The sequence below is a fragment of the Mercenaria mercenaria genome, chromosome 14 (genome assembly GCF_021730395.1).
Source record: "Mercenaria mercenaria strain notata chromosome 14, MADL_Memer_1, whole genome shotgun sequence".
Taxonomy (NCBI): domain Eukaryota; kingdom Metazoa; phylum Mollusca; class Bivalvia; order Venerida; family Veneridae; genus Mercenaria; species Mercenaria mercenaria.
This window is the reverse complement of record NC_069374.1, coordinates 29251446-29271906: the sequence shown is the minus strand read 5'-3', so window position 1 is coordinate 29271906 and position 20461 is coordinate 29251446. Positions and strand designations below refer to the sequence as shown.

At 37.1% G+C, this 20461-nt stretch overlaps 1 protein-coding gene across 2 annotated transcripts; it reads left to right on the top strand.

Annotated features, from left to right (window-relative positions):
• The first annotated feature begins 310 nt into the window (after positions 1 to 310).
• On the top strand, positions 311 to 19901 carry LOC123527109 (eukaryotic translation initiation factor 5A-like). 2 transcript variants are annotated; one of them, XM_053523146.1, is made up of 5 exons: positions 311 to 390; positions 6666 to 6836; positions 7373 to 7477; positions 12528 to 12662; positions 17674 to 19901. In XM_053523146.1, exons 2-5 carry the CDS (start codon positions 6675 to 6677, stop codon positions 17740 to 17742), a joined length of 471 nt encoding a protein of 156 aa, XP_053379121.1. In that variant the 5' UTR covers positions 311 to 390; positions 6666 to 6674; the 3' UTR covers positions 17743 to 19901. The 2 variants fall into 2 exon arrangements, with proteins under 2 accessions (XP_053379121.1, XP_045162327.1); XM_045306392.2 differs by lacking the exon at positions 311 to 390 and adding an exon at positions 5963 to 6025.
• The last annotated feature ends 560 nt before the right edge of the window (positions 19902 to 20461 follow it).

The following is a 20461-nucleotide window of genomic DNA, read 5'->3' as shown; positions in this document are numbered from 1 at the left end:
AATGCTAGAATTTTTTTAAATGGGTCTGGCTATGTGTTACAGCTCTCAGAAGATTGTTAAGCTTATATCTTAATCATTTTCCTTTGTTAATTTTTATAACAAGAGCAAAACCATCAGGCTTACTGTCAAAACTGAAAGCCAAACTGAAAATATCAGAAAGAACAATTTATGCAAAAAAAAAAAGAAAGAATCCGTATGACTAGGTTTTCCCTTCCGATAGGCAGCGCCTAATTTCATATTAGCAAATTTATTTACTACTGTTTACCCTAATGGAAGTCTATGTGGGAAAACAATTGGTGTTCTCTAACCATTTCAGGTGCTGCCATCTATTGAACGTGGTACGCATGCGCAAAACTTTCTTTTTATCCGAACATTTGCGAATCAGCACACGTGAGTTCCGAAAAGTCCAATTTTACTGAAACTGACATTAGATTCACATGTTTTAACTGTTGATTTATAAGTCGTTTGTTCATTAGCTAATAATGATGTATTAATGTCACACCCGTTTGTGTTTGTTGTCTAAGGAAGAGTTTCTTTCCATTGCACGACTAGTGCACCGGTATAGCCGCCATTTTGTCTGTGCTAGTCGTACATATTTGGTTGCTATTTGGTTGCTGTAAAAACAAGACATTTTTGCGAAGTTTATATCCCTGCTGTTTCAGACAGTTTTTGAATTGTTCACCCATCAAGTCTATCAAACATCGGTCAGGGCCTACGCTGGGCTGGGAAAGTTCGAGCAACTTTTACATCATCGGTCGCGGGGAGGGATGTCCACTCCCGCGAATACAGGCTGACTCGGACCATGGCTGATTCGGACCAAATTGTCTAAGTTTTCCTGACACTGATGTCATGAGTAAAAATAAAATTTATGAGTATTAAGTTTAATGTCTGATGCAAAGAATAATTAAAGTCCTTATTTAAATGCATAAATGATGCATTTTAGTTTGTCAAAACTTCTTGCCCGCTTGTACGGTGTATATTTTATGTCCTTTCTTCAAGTAAACCTCAATATAAGCTATAATCAACATTATTTTCTGAAAATTGCTAAACCATCCTAAATTCATAGTCATTATTGACTGTTAATTAAAAGTTTGAGGTCTGAATCAGCCGAAATATATGGTCATTATCTACTTTTACTCAAGGAAGTGGCTATTCCTACGGTCCCGTAAGAATAGCCTCACAGGCTATTCCTACGGCTCTCCCGTAAGAATAGTGAAATAGCCCGTAAGTGGCTACTCCTACGGCTCTAAAGACAGTTTTGTATGTCCATTTTGAATTGCATTGCACTTAATTAATTCAAATGGTATATTTTCGAAGAAATTGTTTACTTTTCACTATCACATCGAGAGAACAGGAATTAAGTGATTTCGAATAATCAGGTCTAGGAAAGTGGTACATTTACAGATTATCTGTAAATTTACAAATAATCTATAAATTTACAGATTTTTCGTTCTGTAAATTTACAGATTGTGTGTATGAAAATTGATGAAATTACATTTATCCCTAAAACCGCAGCTTGAAATTAATTGGTTTATTTACAGTATGCACAAATTAACATCATTTGTGAGTTTCAGCCATTTTTATTGACTTTAAAGTTTTGGCATTTTCAAAAAAATCAAAGTCAACAGAAATGCCTGAAAGTTACAATCTAGTAGATTTCGCGAAATCTAATCAAATTAGCGAAATCTAGACATAAAATGTAAACTAATGAATATTTTTTAAAAATCCTTTTATGATTTTAGAAGTTTTCAAACATTTGATCTGTAAATTTGTAGATCGAAAAATCTGTAAAATTATAGTTTATCTGTAAATTTACAGATAATCTGTAAATATGCCACTTTCCAAGACCTGATAATGGAAAAGGCTGTTCGAAAATATACCAGTGGAATTAATTCAGTTCAATGCAATACAAGATGGACTTACGAAACTGTCTTTAGAGCCGTAGGAATAGCCACATGCGGGCTATTTCACTATTCTTACGGGAGAGCCGTAGGAATAGCCTGTGGGGCTATTCTTACGGGACCGTAGGAATAGCCACTTCCTTTACTCAAAGTATGTGGTCCGAATCAGCCACGGTCCGAATCAGCTTGTTTCCCACTCCCGCGTCGAAAATTTTTGTAGTTTCCATTATTAAATGGTCATACTCTACATATAATTTGTGTACCTTTTAAGCTTTATGTACTTGGTTCAAAATCTGGAATTTGACCAAGTATGGATTAGTGTCGGCACTACTGCAGCAGTTAAGGGCAAACCTGTGCGCTTTGCAGTGTGTTGCACACAGGAGTCTGAAATTCTATCAATAAGACCAAAGATGTCTTATCTTTACAAAACATACCCCTATATATATAAAATAAACACCAGGAATGACAGCGATTTTTTTCCTTCTTTAATAGGGTCCGTAAAACGGACCTTTTCCCAATTGAAAATAATGACCATTTTTCCCAATTTCAGACCAAATTATTCCCAAAAATGACCTACAAACATTTTTGAAACGGCTGCTGTCCCGACATCGTGAAATTCGCCGATTATAGAAAATATGTTCCGAATTTTAATCGAGTGTTCGTTAATTTTAACCAAAGGGCCAATACTCGATTGAAATTCAGAACATGTTCTCTGTCATCACAAGCGCAAATTTAATCAATCGCACCATGCATTGTTTTCAGTAACCAGTTTCCACGATCTTTTTCTGTAGAACCAGTGACAAACTGTGCGAACAAGGAGTCAAACTACAGCCTTCAATCTTGATGCACATGCATAGTTTTGTGTACAAAGAATTTTGTCCTTGAAATTGATCTAGTGACCTACTTTCACATTTCTCAAGCTACAGCTTTCGAATTTGGACCACATGCAGAGCTCCAGATAAGCTTTTGGTGCAATTGGGTATTTACCCATCACTTTTTGTCTGAATTGGGTATTGGAAATTTGAATTGGGTAAAAATAATATCATTACCCAGCCTTTTCAGAAGTAATTGGGTATTTGCTAAAACCAATTGGGTATTTTACCAATCTCGCACTAACAATTGAGTATTTTTTTGCTTACAGTATACATGGTATATATCATTAAACAGGACTGACTAAGTATTTTAATGGCGCCCTTCAATGTTTAATACAAAAATGTATTTAAAATTGTAATGAATGTTTCATACTGTTGTTTTCTTTTTCACTTTTAATGCAGTCTGAGATCAGTTCATCCACGATATCCCGAACGATGTGGTCACCGCAATATGCATTCTCTCAAAAGATGTCATCCAGTATTGGTGACACTACATCGTCACAAACAGATAACTGTCATTGTTGAACAGCAAAATATCCTACTAATTTGTTTGTTTGTGCTGCAACAATGTTTTTTCCTGCAACCTCTTTACATTTTATCGGCGTAAAATTGTTTACAAAGCGTCCAAATAACACTGATCAGCCGACTGAATGGTCCTGTTATTTTTCCGAAGAATTGCAACCTGTTCTGCAGTAACGTATAACCAGTCAGTCAAATCTAGCGTTAAAGTCTCGTACCCGTTCTAGTTATAAGGAAAATGCGATACGCAAGCTATTTTTTACGAATTGGGTATTAAGAATTTTAATTGCGTTTCAGTACGCACACTGTATGAATTCAATTGGGTTTTCTGCAATTTTAATTGCGTAAATACGCAAATACGCAGCTTATCTGGAGCTCTGCACATGCACAGTGTTGTGTATGGAAATGAAATTTGACCTTGAGCTAGTCAATAAGTCTTGAAATTTGGAACACTCAAAAATGGCACATTGGTGGGCGCCAAGATCACTCTGTGATCTCTTGTTACAATATTTTGTACGACAGTTCTGACGTCCGCGAAATCATTTTTAGCTCATCTGATTTTTTGAAAAAAAATGATGAGTTATTGTCATCACTTGAGCGGTTGTCGGCGTCTGCGTCGCCGTTGCCTGGTTAAGTTTTATGTTTAGGTCAACTTTTCTCTTAAACTATCAAAGCTATTGCTTTGAAACTTGGAATACTTGTTCACCATCATAAGCTGACCCTGTATAGCAAGAAACATAACTCCATCCTGCTTTTTGCAAGATTTATGGCCCCTTTTGGACTTAGAAAATATCAGATTTCTTGGTTAAGTTTTATGTTTAGGTCAACTTTTCTCCTAAACTATCAAAGCTATTGCTTTGAAACTTGGAATACTTGTTCACCATAATAAGCAGACCCTGTACATCAAGAAACATAACTCCATCCTGCTTTTTGCAATAATTATTGCCCCTTTTGGACTTAGAAAATCATTTTCTTGGTTGAGTATTATGTTTAGGTCAGCTTTTCTCATAAACTATCAAAGCTATTGCTTTAAAACTTGCAACAGTTTTTCACCATCATAAGCTGACCCTGTACAGCAAGAAACATAACTCCATACTGCTTTTTGCAAGATTTATGCCCTTTTGGACTTAGAAAAATGTATAAAGATTTCTATGGTATAAGATTTTGTTATTGTGACGTCGCAATTTTTTACAAAATATCAAATCATTGGCTTTGAAAAATTGAACATTCTTCACCATCATAAGCTGACCCTGTACAGCAAGCAACATAACTCCATCCTGCTTTTTGCAATAATTATTGCCCCTTTTGGACTTAGAAAATCATTTTCTTGGTTGAGTATTATGTTTAAGTCAACTTTTCTCATAAACTATCAAAGCTATTGCTTTAAAACTTGCAACAGATTTTCACCATCATAAGCTGACACTATGCATCAAGAAACATAACTCCATCCTGCTTTTTGCAAGAATGATGGCCCTTTTTAGACTTAAAAAATCATGGGTAGGACAATATTTCTATTATACAAAAAAAATCAGATGAGCGTCAGCACCCGCAAGGCGATACTCTTGTTTATCCACACTGTGACAGTACCCTAGCAATTCATTTACAAAAATTGATCGTAATCATGGTAATTGAAATAAATTTTGAAGTAATCTTTAATAAAATGAATGAATAATATACATCTGTTGCATAAGATCATGCTCTCGTTAAGTATTTCGGCTTTTTACACGCCGATTGAAAATTTTCAAAATGGCGGCGGCTTACAATATTATTGATTGACACTGGGATATTAACGCTACGATTGGCTGAAGTTTGACAGGCGAGTAGGCGGGGTTGACTATGGATTTATCGATAATTTAATCTAGAATATGCATCAAGTTTTACAACTTTAAGTAAACAGATAATAACTCGTTGAAAAACTCGGCGATTCGGATTCCGCCCGAAGGCGATAATTAGGCGAAGTGGCCGACTTTAAAGCGGCGATATCGCTCAAATCGCCTTGTAGGATGATCCCTGCATATGCACGCTGGTCAGCGGTACTGGGAAAATGGAATTTTGGCAAAATAATAATTATGACAACTCGATGACACTGACAGCTGCAACTGCATAAAAACATCAAAGTTCTTTCCACTGACATAACATCATGGACACAAAAATTTGACGACATAATTGTCCAGTTTCAACAGATAAGTTCCCTCGACATACCGTTGTAAAATTCGAAGATTTATCAAAGTTTCGCTACTTTATTTGCCCCACTTTTATGAACGCCGCCATGTTAACAGCTGTCTAACTGTAAGATGTTAAATCCATTTTCATTGGATAACTGAAATGAAATACTAACGTTTGATTGTCGGCATACCTCTGTTTTATCCGTTATGCATTCAGGTAGTCCATTTTTCGGATATTTTCTAGGTAAACATAAATTTTCACGCACCGTATTTCCCTTCGGAAACCTTCGTTCTTACCCGTGTAGATTCGTACCCGCTATCGACTCAGAGAAAACATAATCGATCATCGAAATCGGTTGGGCTTTTCTAGCCGTCAATCGATTATATCCGCTAATCGGCCCATCACTAACAGGACGCGAATAAGTACGGATAGGTACGAGGTACTACGTTGAATTACATTTTACTGCGCATTGCAACTTGCCCAGCGCACGGAAGGGTCTGCGGTAAACTACATTGAACTATGCTTAAGTACGAGCAGCCTCGAATAACTACGTTCGGCTACGGCGAGGTACGTAACAGTACGGATAACTACGTTTAAGTACGTTTAACTACGGATGAATAAGTTTCAGCCAAGTTGGACTAAAGTCTCGCTCAAATGGCTACGGTTCGCTCAAACTTTTGTGCATGTTCAAAAGTTGGAGAAACTTGCAAGTTTGGAATAAGTTTTCAATACGTTTTGACCAAGTTTTGGTACGGATTAACACGAATGACTACTCTGAGGTACGGCTCAGGTACGCACCGATACGGATTACTACGTTTCTGTCCGTAGCTAGACGTAGCTATCCGTGCCGTATGTGTGACTGGAGTATAAAGAACATCTGTTCTTTAAATGTACATGTTAAACAGCGACACATGGTGCCAAACAACTCTAATACAATATTTTGTTCTAGTTACACTTCAAGCTTACATTTCAAATAACTCCATATAATTCTAAAAGCTAAGCTTATTACACATTAGTCAGGATCAACTAATATACATTTATTATGTAAACTTAAAACATACGTTTTCTGTTAAATTGTTGTTCACTAACGAAATTATTTGCTTATTAGTAACATCCTTAACTTTTTGCCAGGTATATTTTTTTACCATTCCTCACCACAAACCCTTTCAGCTGGGGATACCAATTCATTGACTTTGCTTGTTTTCAGTGTTTCAAGATGGCTGATGAAGATTTTCAGACAGCCGAGTCTGGGGCCTCGAAGAGCTTTCCCATGCAGTGTTCAGCTCTTCGCAAAAATGGTTATGTGCTGATTAAGGGAAAACCATGCAAGATAGTGGAAATGTCAACTTCTAAGACAGGAAAACATGGACATGCTAAGGTAAAATCTGCAGGATTTTTTTAATAGCTAAGATCATAATATTGGGTCTCCTTTGATATATCGAGGGTTCAACGCAATAAGGGTGTATCTACAGATTATTATATGTAGATACACCCTTATTGCGTTGAACCCTCGATATTGGGGATATTCTGTCTCGGCTGATCATGGTCTGCACTGTTCGCTATTCAGTCGGTAAATTTTCATTGAACACCCCTTAAAATAATAAATGGAACTGCCCAAATTGAATGATGGAACAGTCCATATTAGAAATTTAGCATGGTAAAGGTTAAAATACTTACTGGTAATTATTCTTCTTACAGACCAGTTTACTTACTTCGCAGTTCTACAGTTATAACCTTTTGTGAAAGCTATATACATGTATACCTCGGTGTGTCTGGTTGTCAAAAGTTAATTCTGTTTTAAGATAGTGTAAATGGGTCCCAACCAGTCATGCAAAAAGTAGTGCATTTTATTACTCCATGATGTTGCAGATACAATTTTGGAATTACTGTTTTATAATTTGTTATATACCACAGGTGCATTTGGTTGCATTGGATATTTTCACCAACAAGAAATATGAAGATATTTGCCCATCTACTCACAACATGGATGTGCCAAATGTTTCCCGCAAAGAATACCAGGTAAGCAAACCCTGATAGGCTGTGCAAAAGAGATAATTGTTTTCAAGACAGCTTTGGAGTTTAAAAGCTTTGAAATGCATGCAAATGTCCATATATTTCTCGAAAATAGATACATAATATGTGAACGCAATACTGAAGTAACTCCTATTAAATAAAGAAGGACTTACGACAGTATTGCATTCAACCCTCGAATATACACTGTATTTATGGATTTTGATATGATATTGTAACCAAAAGTGCATAGTTTTGAATATTTAATATTTTCTTATCAAAGAAACTCGTATCATGCAAGTCTTCTTGGACATAGACAGCAGAAACATCAATGGGACATATAATGTTTGTTTCTGGATGATAACTCAAGAACACTTGGGCCTAGGATCATAAAAGTTGATAGGATGGTTGGTCATGAGCAGCAGATGACCCCTATTGATTTTGAGGTCAGAAGGCCAAAGGTCAAGGTCACAGTGACCCGGAACAGTTAAGCAATTTCCGGAAGAAAACTTGAGAACGGCCAAGGATCACGAAACTTGAAAGGGAGGTTGATCATGACCAGCAGACAACCTCTATTGATTTTGAAGTCTGGATGAAATCTAGGTCAAGTTCGAATATGGGTCATCTGGGGTCAAAAACTAGGTCACCCAGTCAAATCAAAGAAAAACCTTGCATATGCGATATAGGCTGTATTTTTAGCTCGACTATTCAAAGTATAGTCTAGCTATTCTACTCACCCTGGCGTCGGCGTCACACCTTGGTTAAGTTTTTGCATGTAAATACATACAGCTATCATTTAAAGGCATATAGCTTTGAAACTTACTTTTATGCCCCTGAAGGGAGGCATATAGTTTTTGAACCGTCTGCCGGTCTGTCCGCAATTTTCGTGTCCGGACCATATCTTTGTCATCGATGGATGGATTTTCAAATAACTTGGCATGAATGTGTACCACAGTAAGACGACGTGTCACGGGCAAGACCCAGGTCCGTAGCTCAAAGGTCAAGGTCACACTTATACATTAAAGGATAGTGCATTGATGGGCAGGTCCGGCCCATATCTTTGTCATCGATGGATGGATTTTCAAATAACTTGGCATAAATGTGTACCACAGTAAGACGACGTGTCGCGCGCAAGACCCAGGTCCGTAGCTCAAAGGTCAAGGTCACACTTAGACGTTAAAGGATAGTGCATTGATGGGCAGGTCCGGCCCATATCTTTGTCATCGATGAATGGATTTTCAAATAACTTGGCATGAATGTGTACCACAGTAAGATGACATGTTGCGCGCAAGACCCAGGTCAGTAGCTCAAAGGTCAAGATCACACTTAGACATTAAAGGATAGTGCATTGATGGGCGTGTCCGGTCCATATCTTTGTCATCGATGGATGGATTTTCAAATAACTTGGCATGAATGTGTACCACAGTAAGACCACGTGTCACACGCAAGACCCAGGTCCGTAGCTCAAAGGTCAAGGTCACACTTAGACGTTAAAGGTCATTTTTCATGATAGTGCATTGATGGGCATGTCCGGTCCATATCTTTGTCATTCATGCATGGATTTTAAAATAACTATGCATGAATGTGTGACACAGTAAGACGACGTGTCGCGCGCAAGACCCAGCTCCGTAGGTCAAAGGTCCTCAACTCTAACATCGGCCATAACCATTCAAAGTGCCATCGGGGGCATGTGTCATCCTATGGAGACAGCTCTTGTTTTTCTTTTTTTTAGGTCAATTACCAACCACACTGGGTCAAGTTCCATTACTCTGACATGTATTTTGAGCAAATTATGCCCCCTTTTGGACTTAGTAACTTGCATGTAAAATTCTGGTTAAAGTTTTACATGCAAGTTACTATCTCTAAAACTAATGCAGATATTGAATTGAAACTTCACATGTGTCTTTGGGGTTATAAAACTAGTTGATAACACCAAGTCCCATAACTCTTGACTGTCATTTTGGCCAAATTATGCCCCCTTTTGGACTTAAAAAATTCTGGTTAAAGTTTTGCATGCAAGTACATACAGCTATTACTAAAAGGCATGATTATAGATTTGAAACTTATTTTTTCTTTTTATGCCCCCGAAGGGAGGCATATAGTTTTTTAACCATCTGTCGGTCTGTCCGCAATTTTCCTGGCCATATCTTTGTCATCCATGGATGGATTTTCAAATAACTTTGCATGAATGTGTACCACAGTAAGATGACATGTCGCACGCAAGACCCAGGTCCGTAGCTCAAAGGTCAAGGTCACACTTAGACATTAAAGATAATTTTTCATGATAGTGCATTGATGGGCGTGTCCGGTTCATATCTTTGTCATCCATGGATGGATTTTCAGGTAACTACGCATAAATGTGTGGTACAGTAAGACGACGTGTCGCGCGCAAGACCCAGGTCTGTAGCTCAAAGGTCAAGGTCACACTTAGACGTTAAAGGTCATATTTCATGATAGTGCATTGATGGGCGTGTCCGGTCCATATCTTTGTCATTCATGCATGGATTTTAAAATTATCAGGCATGAATTTGTACCACAGTAAGACGTGTCGCACAAGATCCAGGTCTGTAGCTCAAAGGTCAAAGTCACACTTAGACGTTAAAGGTCATATTTCATGATAGTGCAATGATGGGCATGTCCGGTCCATATCTTTGTCATTCATGCATGGATTTTGAAAGTTTTACATGCAAGTTACTATCTCCAAAACTAATGCAGATGTTGAATTGAAACTTCACATGTGTCTTTGGGGTTATAAAACTAGTTGATAACACCAAGTCCCATAAATCTGACCTTCATTTTGGCCAAATTATGCCCCCTTTTGGACTTAGAAAATTCTGGTTAAAGTTTTGCGTGCAAGTACATACAGCTATCACTAAAAGGCATATAGATTTGAAACTTATTTTTTCTTTTTCTAGGTCAATTACCAACCTCACTGGGTCAAGTTCCATAACTCTGACATGTATTTTGAGCAAATTATGCCCCCTTTTGGACTTAGAAAATTCTGGTTCAAGTTTTACATGCAAGTTACGATCTCCAAAACTAATGCAGATATTGAATTGAAACTTCACATGTGCTTTCGGGTTATAAAACTAGTTGATGGCAGCAAGTCCCATAACTCTGATATGCATTTTGGTCAAATTATGTCCCCTTTTGAACTGAAAACTCTTTTGATATTTAACCTTTTTGGGTAATATTTTCCTGCTTCTAGGACAATATTTCGATTAGTTGAGCTTGGCTGTCTTACGGACACCTCTTGTTCAATTGATCTTCATGAAATTTGGTCAGAATGATTGCCTTGATGAAATCTAGGTGAAGTTTGAATATGGGTCATCTGGGGTCAAAAACTAGGTTACTAGGTCAAATCACAGAAAAACCTTGTTTATGCAACAGGGACTTTTTACACCGGATCTTCATTAAATTTGATCAGAATGTTTGTCTGGATGAAATCTAAGTCAAGTTCTGATATGGGTCATCTTGGGTCAAGAACTAAATCACCCGGTCAAATCAAAGAAAAACCTTGTGTTCGCAATAGGGGCTGCATTTTACATTGGATATCTTTAAAATTTAGTCAGAATGGTTGCCTTGATGAAATCTAGGTCAGGTTCGAATATGGGTAATCTGGGATCGAAAACTAGGTCGCTAGGTCAAATTAAAGAAAAACCTTGTGTATGCAAAAGGGACTGCATTGGATCTTCATGAAATTTGATCACAATGTTTGTCTGGATAAAATCTTGGTCAAGATCGAATGTGGGTCATCTGGGGTCAAAAATTAGGTCACGCGGTCAGATCAAAGAAAAACCTTATGTATGTAAAAGTGGCTGCATTTTACACTGGATATTCATGAAATTTGATCAGAATATTTGTCTTGATGAAATCTAGGTTGAGTTCAAATAGGGGTCATCTGGTGTCAAAAACTAGGTCTCCCTGTAAAATCAAAGGAAAACTTGGTGGATGCAATAGAGGCTACATTTTGGCAGGATGTTCATGAAATTTCATCAAAATGTTTGCTTTGATGAAATCTAGGTCAGGTTTAAATATGGGTCAAAAGCTAGGTCACCTGGTCAAATCAAAGAATAACCTTTGTGTTTGCAATAGGGGCTGCATTTTTCACTGGATCTTCATGAAATTTGATCAGAATGTTTGTTTTGATGAAGTCTAGGTCAAGTTCAAATAGGGGTTATCTGGGGTCAAGAACTAGGTCACCCAGTAAAATCAAAGTAAAACTTTTAAAATGCAATAGGGGCTACATTTTAGGCAGGATGTTCATGAAACATGTAGCTCATATTACTCAGGTGAGTGATCCATGGTCATCATGACCCTCTTGTTAAAGTTCCAGCATAGAAATTTGGACAATCTGTATAACTTGGATGCTGTTAAACTGTCTTTGCATCATTACAATTTGTAAAACATTCTTTAAACTTTAGATTTACTGATTTAGATTTATAAAACAAGATTCACACAGGTCTTGAAAAGTCCTTGAAAATGGTTTGATCCTTGAAAAGTACTTGATTCTGGGTTATCCGTGAAAAATTGCCAAAAAGGTACTTGAGTCCTGGATTTTAAACGTGTTGGTAAAAAAAAAAAGAAAACAGCATAAAAAAGTAGGAAAAGTTATTCGTATTCAAGATGTATCACGCCGAGTTATTGGGGGCAAATCGGTATGTTTTCCTACGGGTACAATGCAAGTTAATATGAGTACTAATTTTTGTGTGCATTGTCATCAAAAACTGAAAATGGATGCGCCCTTGGTAAGTCTGCTCTGAGATTTTTCATGATGGGAAAAGTGGGTAAAAAAGTTTTCAAAATAAATGGCTTCAGTCATATAAATGGTTAAAAGCTTGTAAGGAACCACACCTTTTTGGTGAGAGATTTCTGTATGAACCATGTGAAAGTGTATCAGTACCTGGACATAAATTTTTGAATCTCAAAAATTTTGGAGGTTGGGGGATTTCAGATAAGGGCAGGCAGGGATGAGAATCTAAAAATTAATTTTCTAATGTGTTAGGTAAGTAGTGTAAACTTTTTCTTGAAGATAAATAGTGTGAACTTGTTCTTGCAGGTTGCGGATATAAGTGGTGACGGATTTGTTTGTCTTATGGGTGATGATGGTGAGACGCGTGAAGATCTAAAGGTTCCAGAAGGTGCTGTTGGTGAAGACCTCACAAAAAGATTTAGTAACAATGAATCTTTACTGGTATGTACTTGCAAAGAATATTAAATGATCAACAGAAATATCAACAAGTCAGCCCAAATAGGTTGGCTGCTTCTTTTAAAACTTTCGGCTTGGATGTTTATTATTTGGATCCTGCCCGAGGTAACCACTGCTTTGGCCATGATATATTGCCCAGTGCTACATTTTACATTTTTAGCTCACCTTCAGACTAAGTCCGGCGTCCGGCTGTCCACTCTCCTTTAAACATCTCCTAAACCACCTGTTCAATTTTGATGAAACTTCACAGAAATGATTCTTGGATGGCCCCTTTCAAAATTGTTCAAAGAATTGAATTCCACACAGAACTGGTGGCCATGCAACCAAAAGGAAAAACTTAAAAAATCTTTTTGTCCAAAACCACAAATCGTAGAGCCTTGATATTTGGCATGTAACATCATCTAATGGTCCTCTGTGATTGTTCAAATTATGCCCATGTGATGAAAAGAGGCCCCGTCCCGGGGGTGCCAAGTTTTACATAAACTTGTATAGGAAAAATCTTCTTGTCTGAAACCACAAGACCCAGGCCTTTGATATTTGGTATGTAGCATTGCCTTGTGGTCCTCTACCAAGATTGTTCAAATTATGCCCCTAGGGTCAAATATGGCCCCACCCCGGGGGTCACATGGTTTATATAGACTTGTATAGGGAAAACTTTGAAAATCTTCTTATACAAAACCGCATGGCCTAGGGCTTTGATATTTGGTTTGTAGCATCATCTAGTGGTCCTCTACCAAGATTTTTCAAATTATCCCCTAGGGTCAAATATGCCCTGCCCCGGGGGTCACATGGTTTTATAAGACTTATATAGGAAAACTTTGAATCTTCTTGTACAAAACCGCATGGCCTAGGGCTTTGATATTTGGTTTGTAGCATCATCTAGTGGTCCTCTACCAAGATTGTTCAAATTATCCCCCTAGGTTCAAATATTGCCCCGCCCCGGGGGTCCCAAGTTTTGCAAGAATGCTTAAAAATCTTCTTGTCTGAAACCACAACACTTGGACCTTTGATATTTGATTTGTAGCATTGTCTTGTTTTGAACCAAAATTTTTTAGATTGTACCCCTGGGGTGAAAAGAGGCCCTGCCCTGGGGGTCCTAAGTTTTATATAGACTTATATAGGAAAAAGCTTTAAAAATCTTCTTGTCTGAAACCATACTACCTAGGCTTTTGATATTTGGTATGATGCATTGTCTAGTAGTCCTGTACCAAAATTGTCCAAATTATACCCCTGGGGTTAAGAGGTCCTGCCCTGGGGTCACTTAGTTATTATGTGAGTTATATAGGAAAAAATACTTAAAAAATCATCTGATCCTATTTCCAAGACTGTTTAATTATACTTACCTGATGACCCCAAGTAATATGATGTCACTTGACTGTGACCTTGACCTACTGACCTATTTTCTTGTTTTTAACTGACCTGTCACGAAGTGACAAGGTGAGCTATTGTGACCGCTTGATGTCCGTCGTTCGTAGTCCGTCGTCTGTCAATTTCTAAAAAAAATCTTCTTGAAAACCACTGGGCAGAATTACACCAAACTTCACATGAATGATCCTTGGGTGGCCCCCTTTTAAAATTGTTCAAAGAATTGAATTCCATGCAGACCTCAGGTTGCCATGGCAACCGAAAGGAAAAACTTAAAAAATCTTCCTGTCCAAAACCACAGGGCCTAGGGCTTTGATATCTGGTGTGTAGCATCATCTAGTGGTCCTCTACCAAAAATATTCAAATGTGGCCCCGCCCCGGGGGTCACATGGTTTATATAAACTTATATAGGGAAAACTTTGAAAATCTTCTTGTACAAAACCACATGGCCTAGAGCTTAGATATTTGGTATGTAGCATCATCTAGTGGTCCTCTATTACGGTTGTTCAAATTATCCCCCTAGGGTCAAATATGGCCCCGCCCTGGGGGTCACATGGTTTATATAGACTTACATAGGAAAAACTTTCAAAATTTCCTTGTACAAAACCACATGGCCTAGGGCTTTGATATTTGGTAAGTAGCATCATTTAGTGGGCCTCTACCAAGATTGTTCAAAGTATTCCCCTAGGGTCAAATTTGGCCCCGCCCTGGGGGTCCCAAGTTTTACATAGACATATAGGAAAAAAAGTTTAGAAATCTTCTTGACTGAAACCACAACACTTAGACCTTTGATATTTGGTTTGTAGCATTGTGTTATGGTCCTCGACCAAAATTGTTAAAATTGTACCCCTTGGATGAAAAGAGGCCCTGCCCTGGGGGTCCCAAATTTTATATAGAATAGGAAAAAGCTTTAAAAATCTTGTCTGAAACCATACTACCTAGGCTTTTGATATTTGGTATGATGCATTGTCTAGTAGTCCTCTACCAAAATTGTTTAAATTATGCCCCCTGGGGTTAAAAGAGGCCCTGCCCTGGGGTCACTTAGTTATTATGTGAGTTATATAGGAAAAATACTTAAAAAATCATCTGATCCTATATTTCCAAGACTGTTTAATTATAATTAGCTGATGACCCCGAGTAAAATGTCACTTGACTGTGACCTTGACTTACTGACCTGCTTTCTTTTTCTTAAGATGCAGCCTTGAAATTTTGATGACATACACAGTTTTGCACAAAAATTTAAAATTGTAAAACTGAATTTCATTGACCATGAATGTGACCTACTGACTCTTAATATTTTATCATCAGTTTGACATTTGAAACATGAAGCTCCTATTACTCAGGTGAGCAATCCAGGGTCATTATGACCCTCTTGTTATGAAACTTGGCACAATTGTTCACCATCATGAGATGGAATGTCATGCGGAAGAACCAGGTCCCTAGGTCTAAGGTCAAGGTCATACTTAGAGGTCAAAGGATACAAGAATGAAAATTTTGTCCGGAGCATTTCTTCTTCTTGCATGGAGGGATTTTGATATAACTTGGCACAAATGTTCACCGCCTCGAGACGGAGTGTCATTCGCAAGAACCAGGTCCCTAGGTTTAAGGTCAAGGTCACACTTAGAGGCCAAAGGTCAGATACAAGAATGACTTTGTCCGAAGCATTTCTTCTTCATGCATGGAGGGATTTTGATGTAACTTTCCACAATTGTACACCATCATGAGACGAAGTGTCATGCGCAGGTCCCTGCTTTAGAAATACTTCCCTTTGTTGTTACTATAAATAGCTTAGATTGTAACTTCTTCATTACTAGTGGTAGGGAAAAATCGAGATCACTTTTCTGTAGTACAACATGCGTATTACATCCAATTTTGAGGTGTATTTTGACTAATCTCTACCTGGTAAGGATTTTTGTGTGGACTTAAAATTTTATTTTTTTTTAGCTCAACTGTCACAAAGTGACAAGGTGAGCTTTTGTGATCGCGCGGCATCCGTCGTCCGTGCTTGCATGCGTAAACAATTGCTTGTGACCACTCTAGAGGTCACATTTTTCATAGGATCTTTATGAAAGTTGGTCAAAGTGTTCACCTTGATGATATGTAGGTCAAGTTCGAAACTGGGTCACATGCTGTCAAAAACTAGGTCAGTAGGTCAAATAATATAAAAACCTTGTGACCTCTCTAGAGGCCATATTTTTCATGGGATCTGTCTGAATGTTCATCTTGATGATATCTAGGTCAAGTTCGAAACTGTGTCAACTGTGGTCAAAAACTAGGTCAGTAGGTCTAAAAATAGAAAAACCTTGTGACCTCTCTAGAGGCCATACTTTCAATGGATCTTCTTGAAAATTGGTCAGAATGTTCACCTTGATGATATCTAGGTCAAGTTTGAAACTGGGTCATGTGCGGTCAAAAACTAGGTCAGTAGGTCAAATAATAAAAAAACATTGTGGCCTCTCTAAAGGTAATATTTTTCATGGGATCTGTATGAAAGTTGGTCTGAATGTTCATCTTGATGATATCTAGGTCAAGTTCGAAACTGGGTCAACTGCGGTCAAAAACTAGGTCAGTAGGTCTAAAAAAGGAAAGAACTTGTGACCTCTCTTGAGGCCATACTTTTCAATGGATCTTCATGAAAATTGGTCAGAATGTTCACCTTGATGATGTCTAGGTCAAGTTTGAAACTGGGTCATGTGCCCTCAAAAACTAGGTCAGTAAGTCAAATAATCAAAAAACCTTGTGACCTCTCTAGAGGTGATATTTTTCATGGGATCTGTATGAAAGTTGGACTGAATGTCCATCTTGATGATATCTAGGTCAAGTTCGAAACTGGGTCAACTGCGGTCAAAAACTAGGTCAGTAGGTCTAAAAATAGAAAAACCTTTTGACCTCCCTAGAGGTCATATTTTTCAATGGATCTTCATGAAAATTGGTCAGAATGTTCATCTTGATGATATCTAGTTCAGGTTCGGGTAACTGGGTCACGTGCGGTTAAAAGCTAGGTAGAAAAAAATAGAAAAAACTTGTGACCTCTCTAGAGGCCATATTTTTCATGAGATCTTCATGAAAATTATTGAGAATGTTCACCTTGATGATATCTAGGACAAGTTCAAAACTGGGTCACATGCCTTCAAAAACTAGGTCATTAGGTCAAATAATAGAAAAACCTGGTGACCTCTTAAGAGGCCACATTTTTCAATGGATCTTCATGAAGATTGGTCAGAATTTTTATCTTGATAATATCTAGGTCAAGTTCAAAACTGGGTCACATGAGCTCAAAAACTAGGTCACTATGTCAAATAATATAAAAAACGATGTCATACTCAAAACTGGGTCATGTGGGAAGAGGTGAGCGATTCAGGACCATCATGGTCCTCTTGTTTACAGATTTCAAAATTAATCTTGCATAATATTTACCTTGACCCACTCTCCTAATTTTCTTGTTTTTAAAGCTTTAGCTAAGAAATTTGTTCAAGCAAACAACTACTCAGGTGAGCGATATAGGGCCGTCATGGCCCTCTTGTATTATTTAAATTGTCAATGAGTTCCACTTCAGTTGTTTTAATCTGCAATAATCATATTTCAGGGAGCATCTATCAGTTTTACCGGTATTTTCTTTTTTCATTTTCAGGCCACAGTTCTAAAGGCAATGGACGAAGAGTGTATAATATCAGTTAAAGTGGACAACCAAAGTAAATAGAAACGACGACTTTCACACACAGGAATAGAATTTAATAAATTACCCCATTGTTTTCTTTAAAAAAAAAAGTATTTATTGGAAGACATATTCGACCTGGAGTTGTTAAACAAATGTGAATATTTCCAGCATGTGACTTTGAAAAGCTAATGATTAAAAGTGCTACTTGTTTGACTTTATTAGTAATAGACATTGTCAACTATGGCATTTAAATGTTTCAGTGTGAGAATAAGAATTTTCAAGGTGATAAAAGTTTCATCATGTTGCCTACTATGACATGGTATGTGATATATAAAAACAAGCATACAATATTTTATCTTTATTTTAGTTCGAATGATTTAGTGACCTCTATTCACTTGCTGCATTAAAAGGTGTTGCTTCCTACTAAAGATTTTGTCCACTCCCATTGTCATAATCAAAGAAATTATTTCAATCACAAACTGCCATCAGTAACTTGCTCAGTTCAAAAGCATGGTTTAACAGATTACTAAGTAAAGATGAGTTAATTTTAAATTGCAGTGTCTGTCAAATGAACATGAGGTTTGGAGAGTTCACTGCATGTAAGGTTAACTTAGATAAGTGTATGAATTTTTTTTTTAGCCAGATGTGTGTACAGTATTAACAGAATGTGGATATCAAGCTTTCAGTTCTCAGACTGTTCTACAGTAAGTCTGGTTTAGCATTTACAGTGATAGTTTCAACAAAGACATGGAAGTCAAAGCTTGTTCTAACTCGGTAGCATGCAAGGAAGCCTTATGTTAGTGTCATTGCTTGTTTCGGACAAGCAAGTCTTAATGAGAAACTTGCACTAATCAAAGCATTTTTCCTGAAAACTTGTTAAACCGTGTAAATACCTTATACTGTTTAAACCTTTGCTTTTTTGAACAAAGGTAGTTTAGAACACGCTTCTGTTTCTTCTTGTATAATTTTGTTTAAAACCTCTGAAGCTATAAAAGAAAATCCCTTACTATAGCATAAAGCAGATGTCTACAGTCAGCACTAATATTAGAATACCATTTCTGTTCTAAAGTGGTGTGTTAAAAGTTAAATTAATGGAGGTGCAAACTAATAGAAACAATACTCCGGGTATCTTTTCAAGAAATTAGTACATTATATATCCATTCCATTTCACTACTAATATATAGTTACAGAAAATAAAACAAGGCTTTTATTCTGCAATAGAGTTGCTGTACTGGGTTGTATACGTAAAGTTGTGAAAAAGTGACAAACTGTCCATTTCAAATAAACTTACCTTCCCAAGAGATGAGTAATTGAAAAAGGAAATTGGGATATAATATTTTACAATTGTTACCCTAACCTAGCATACAAGACACGGTTAGCTTAGTCCTTGAAATTGTGCTCCATTGTTGTCAATACATGAAAATACCTGTTATGACCAAGCAGGTTAATGAAATTTGAGAAATGCTATAAACTATTCACCCATGTATCCTTTTAAGTGAACTGAAATAATTGGTACTGAAGTTGTGACAAGGAGTCTGAAATCATTTTGAAAAGTTTGGTCAGAAAGTTCATGGCTTTGTTACTTGGCTTTTCTTTGTAAGAAAAAGGGGCTGTCCTTTTGATGGGAAGATAAAAGTATTTACTCACGCAGCTATATCCTTGTTGAATTTTTTCTTCTTTTAGAAAAATGTCATTGATGTACAGGTATATATGCAAATTTTGTTTCATGTGCTCATATGTGTATAATCATGAAATGTTTATTTAATAGAACTGCAATTCTGTGTCCATATACTACTCGAAATCAGCCAGTCATTGTGCAAGATTCATCTCGGGCCTAGGAATTCCAAGAAGATTTTTATGAGGCTAAAGTATTTATTTTCGCAAACATTCTGTGAACATAGCTGAAAAATATCCCTCTTGAAAGTTGATGATTTTGCAGTATTTGAAAAAAAAAATAACTTAAAAATGTAAATTTGGAAGTACATTTTGGAGTATAATTGTCACTCTGTAATTACTGTAAGTCCCTTGTTGCTGCTGGTTAGTATTGCCCGATTTGGAGTAGTATATGTATTAAAAAAACCACCAAATGGAGAAACATTGAAACATCAGAAAAGTGCTATTAAGTTACAAATGAGACAGATTGGTTAAATGTAAGCGAGATAATTGTTTTATATACATAATAAATTGAATCGCTAATTGAACATATGCATTCATTTTGTAATTACATTGGTGTTGCCAGATATAATAAAGTATAGGGGCCTAGGATCATGAAAGTTGATAGGGAGGTTGGTCATGACCAGCAGATGACCCCTATTGATTTTGAGGCCAGTAGGTCAAAGGTCAAGGTCACATTGACCCAGAACAGTAGAACTTTTGTGTACAGTGACCAAATAATTTCTGTTCCTTGTGCAATTACTGAATGCATAGGGGAGCATTTCATGTTCTATGAGCTCTTGTTAAATTTGGTTTTTAGCATCATTATAAGGTCCTCTCCCAATTTTGTTCAAATGCCCTATTAGGGGACACTATAGCTAAAAATAGAAATACCTTTAAACAGCTTTTTAACTGCTTGATGGATCTTCATTAAACTTTGTCTTTAGCATCATTGAATTTGTGAGGTCTGCTCCCAAATTTATTCTAATAGGGGCACTAGGCCCTTTATAGGGGGGTCAATAAAACCAAAAATAGAAATAATTTTAAATGTCTTTTTCTCATGAACTGCTTGATGATTCTTCACTAAAGTTGTAGCATCATGTTGAAA

Excerpts from the sequence above, each read along its gene's own strand:
- LOC123527109 (XM_045306392.2), top strand. The coding sequence starts at position 5,978 with ATGCTTAAGTACGAGCAGCCTCGAATAACTACGTTCGGCTACGGCGAG. Across the intron at positions 6,026-6,665 it reads CTACGTTCGGCTACGGCGAG|TGTTTCAAGATGGCTGATGA; the intron begins GTACGTAACAGT and ends GCTTGTTTTCAG. Across the intron at positions 6,837-7,372 it reads GAAAACATGGACATGCTAAG|GTGCATTTGGTTGCATTGGA; the intron begins GTAAAATCTGCA and ends TATATACCACAG.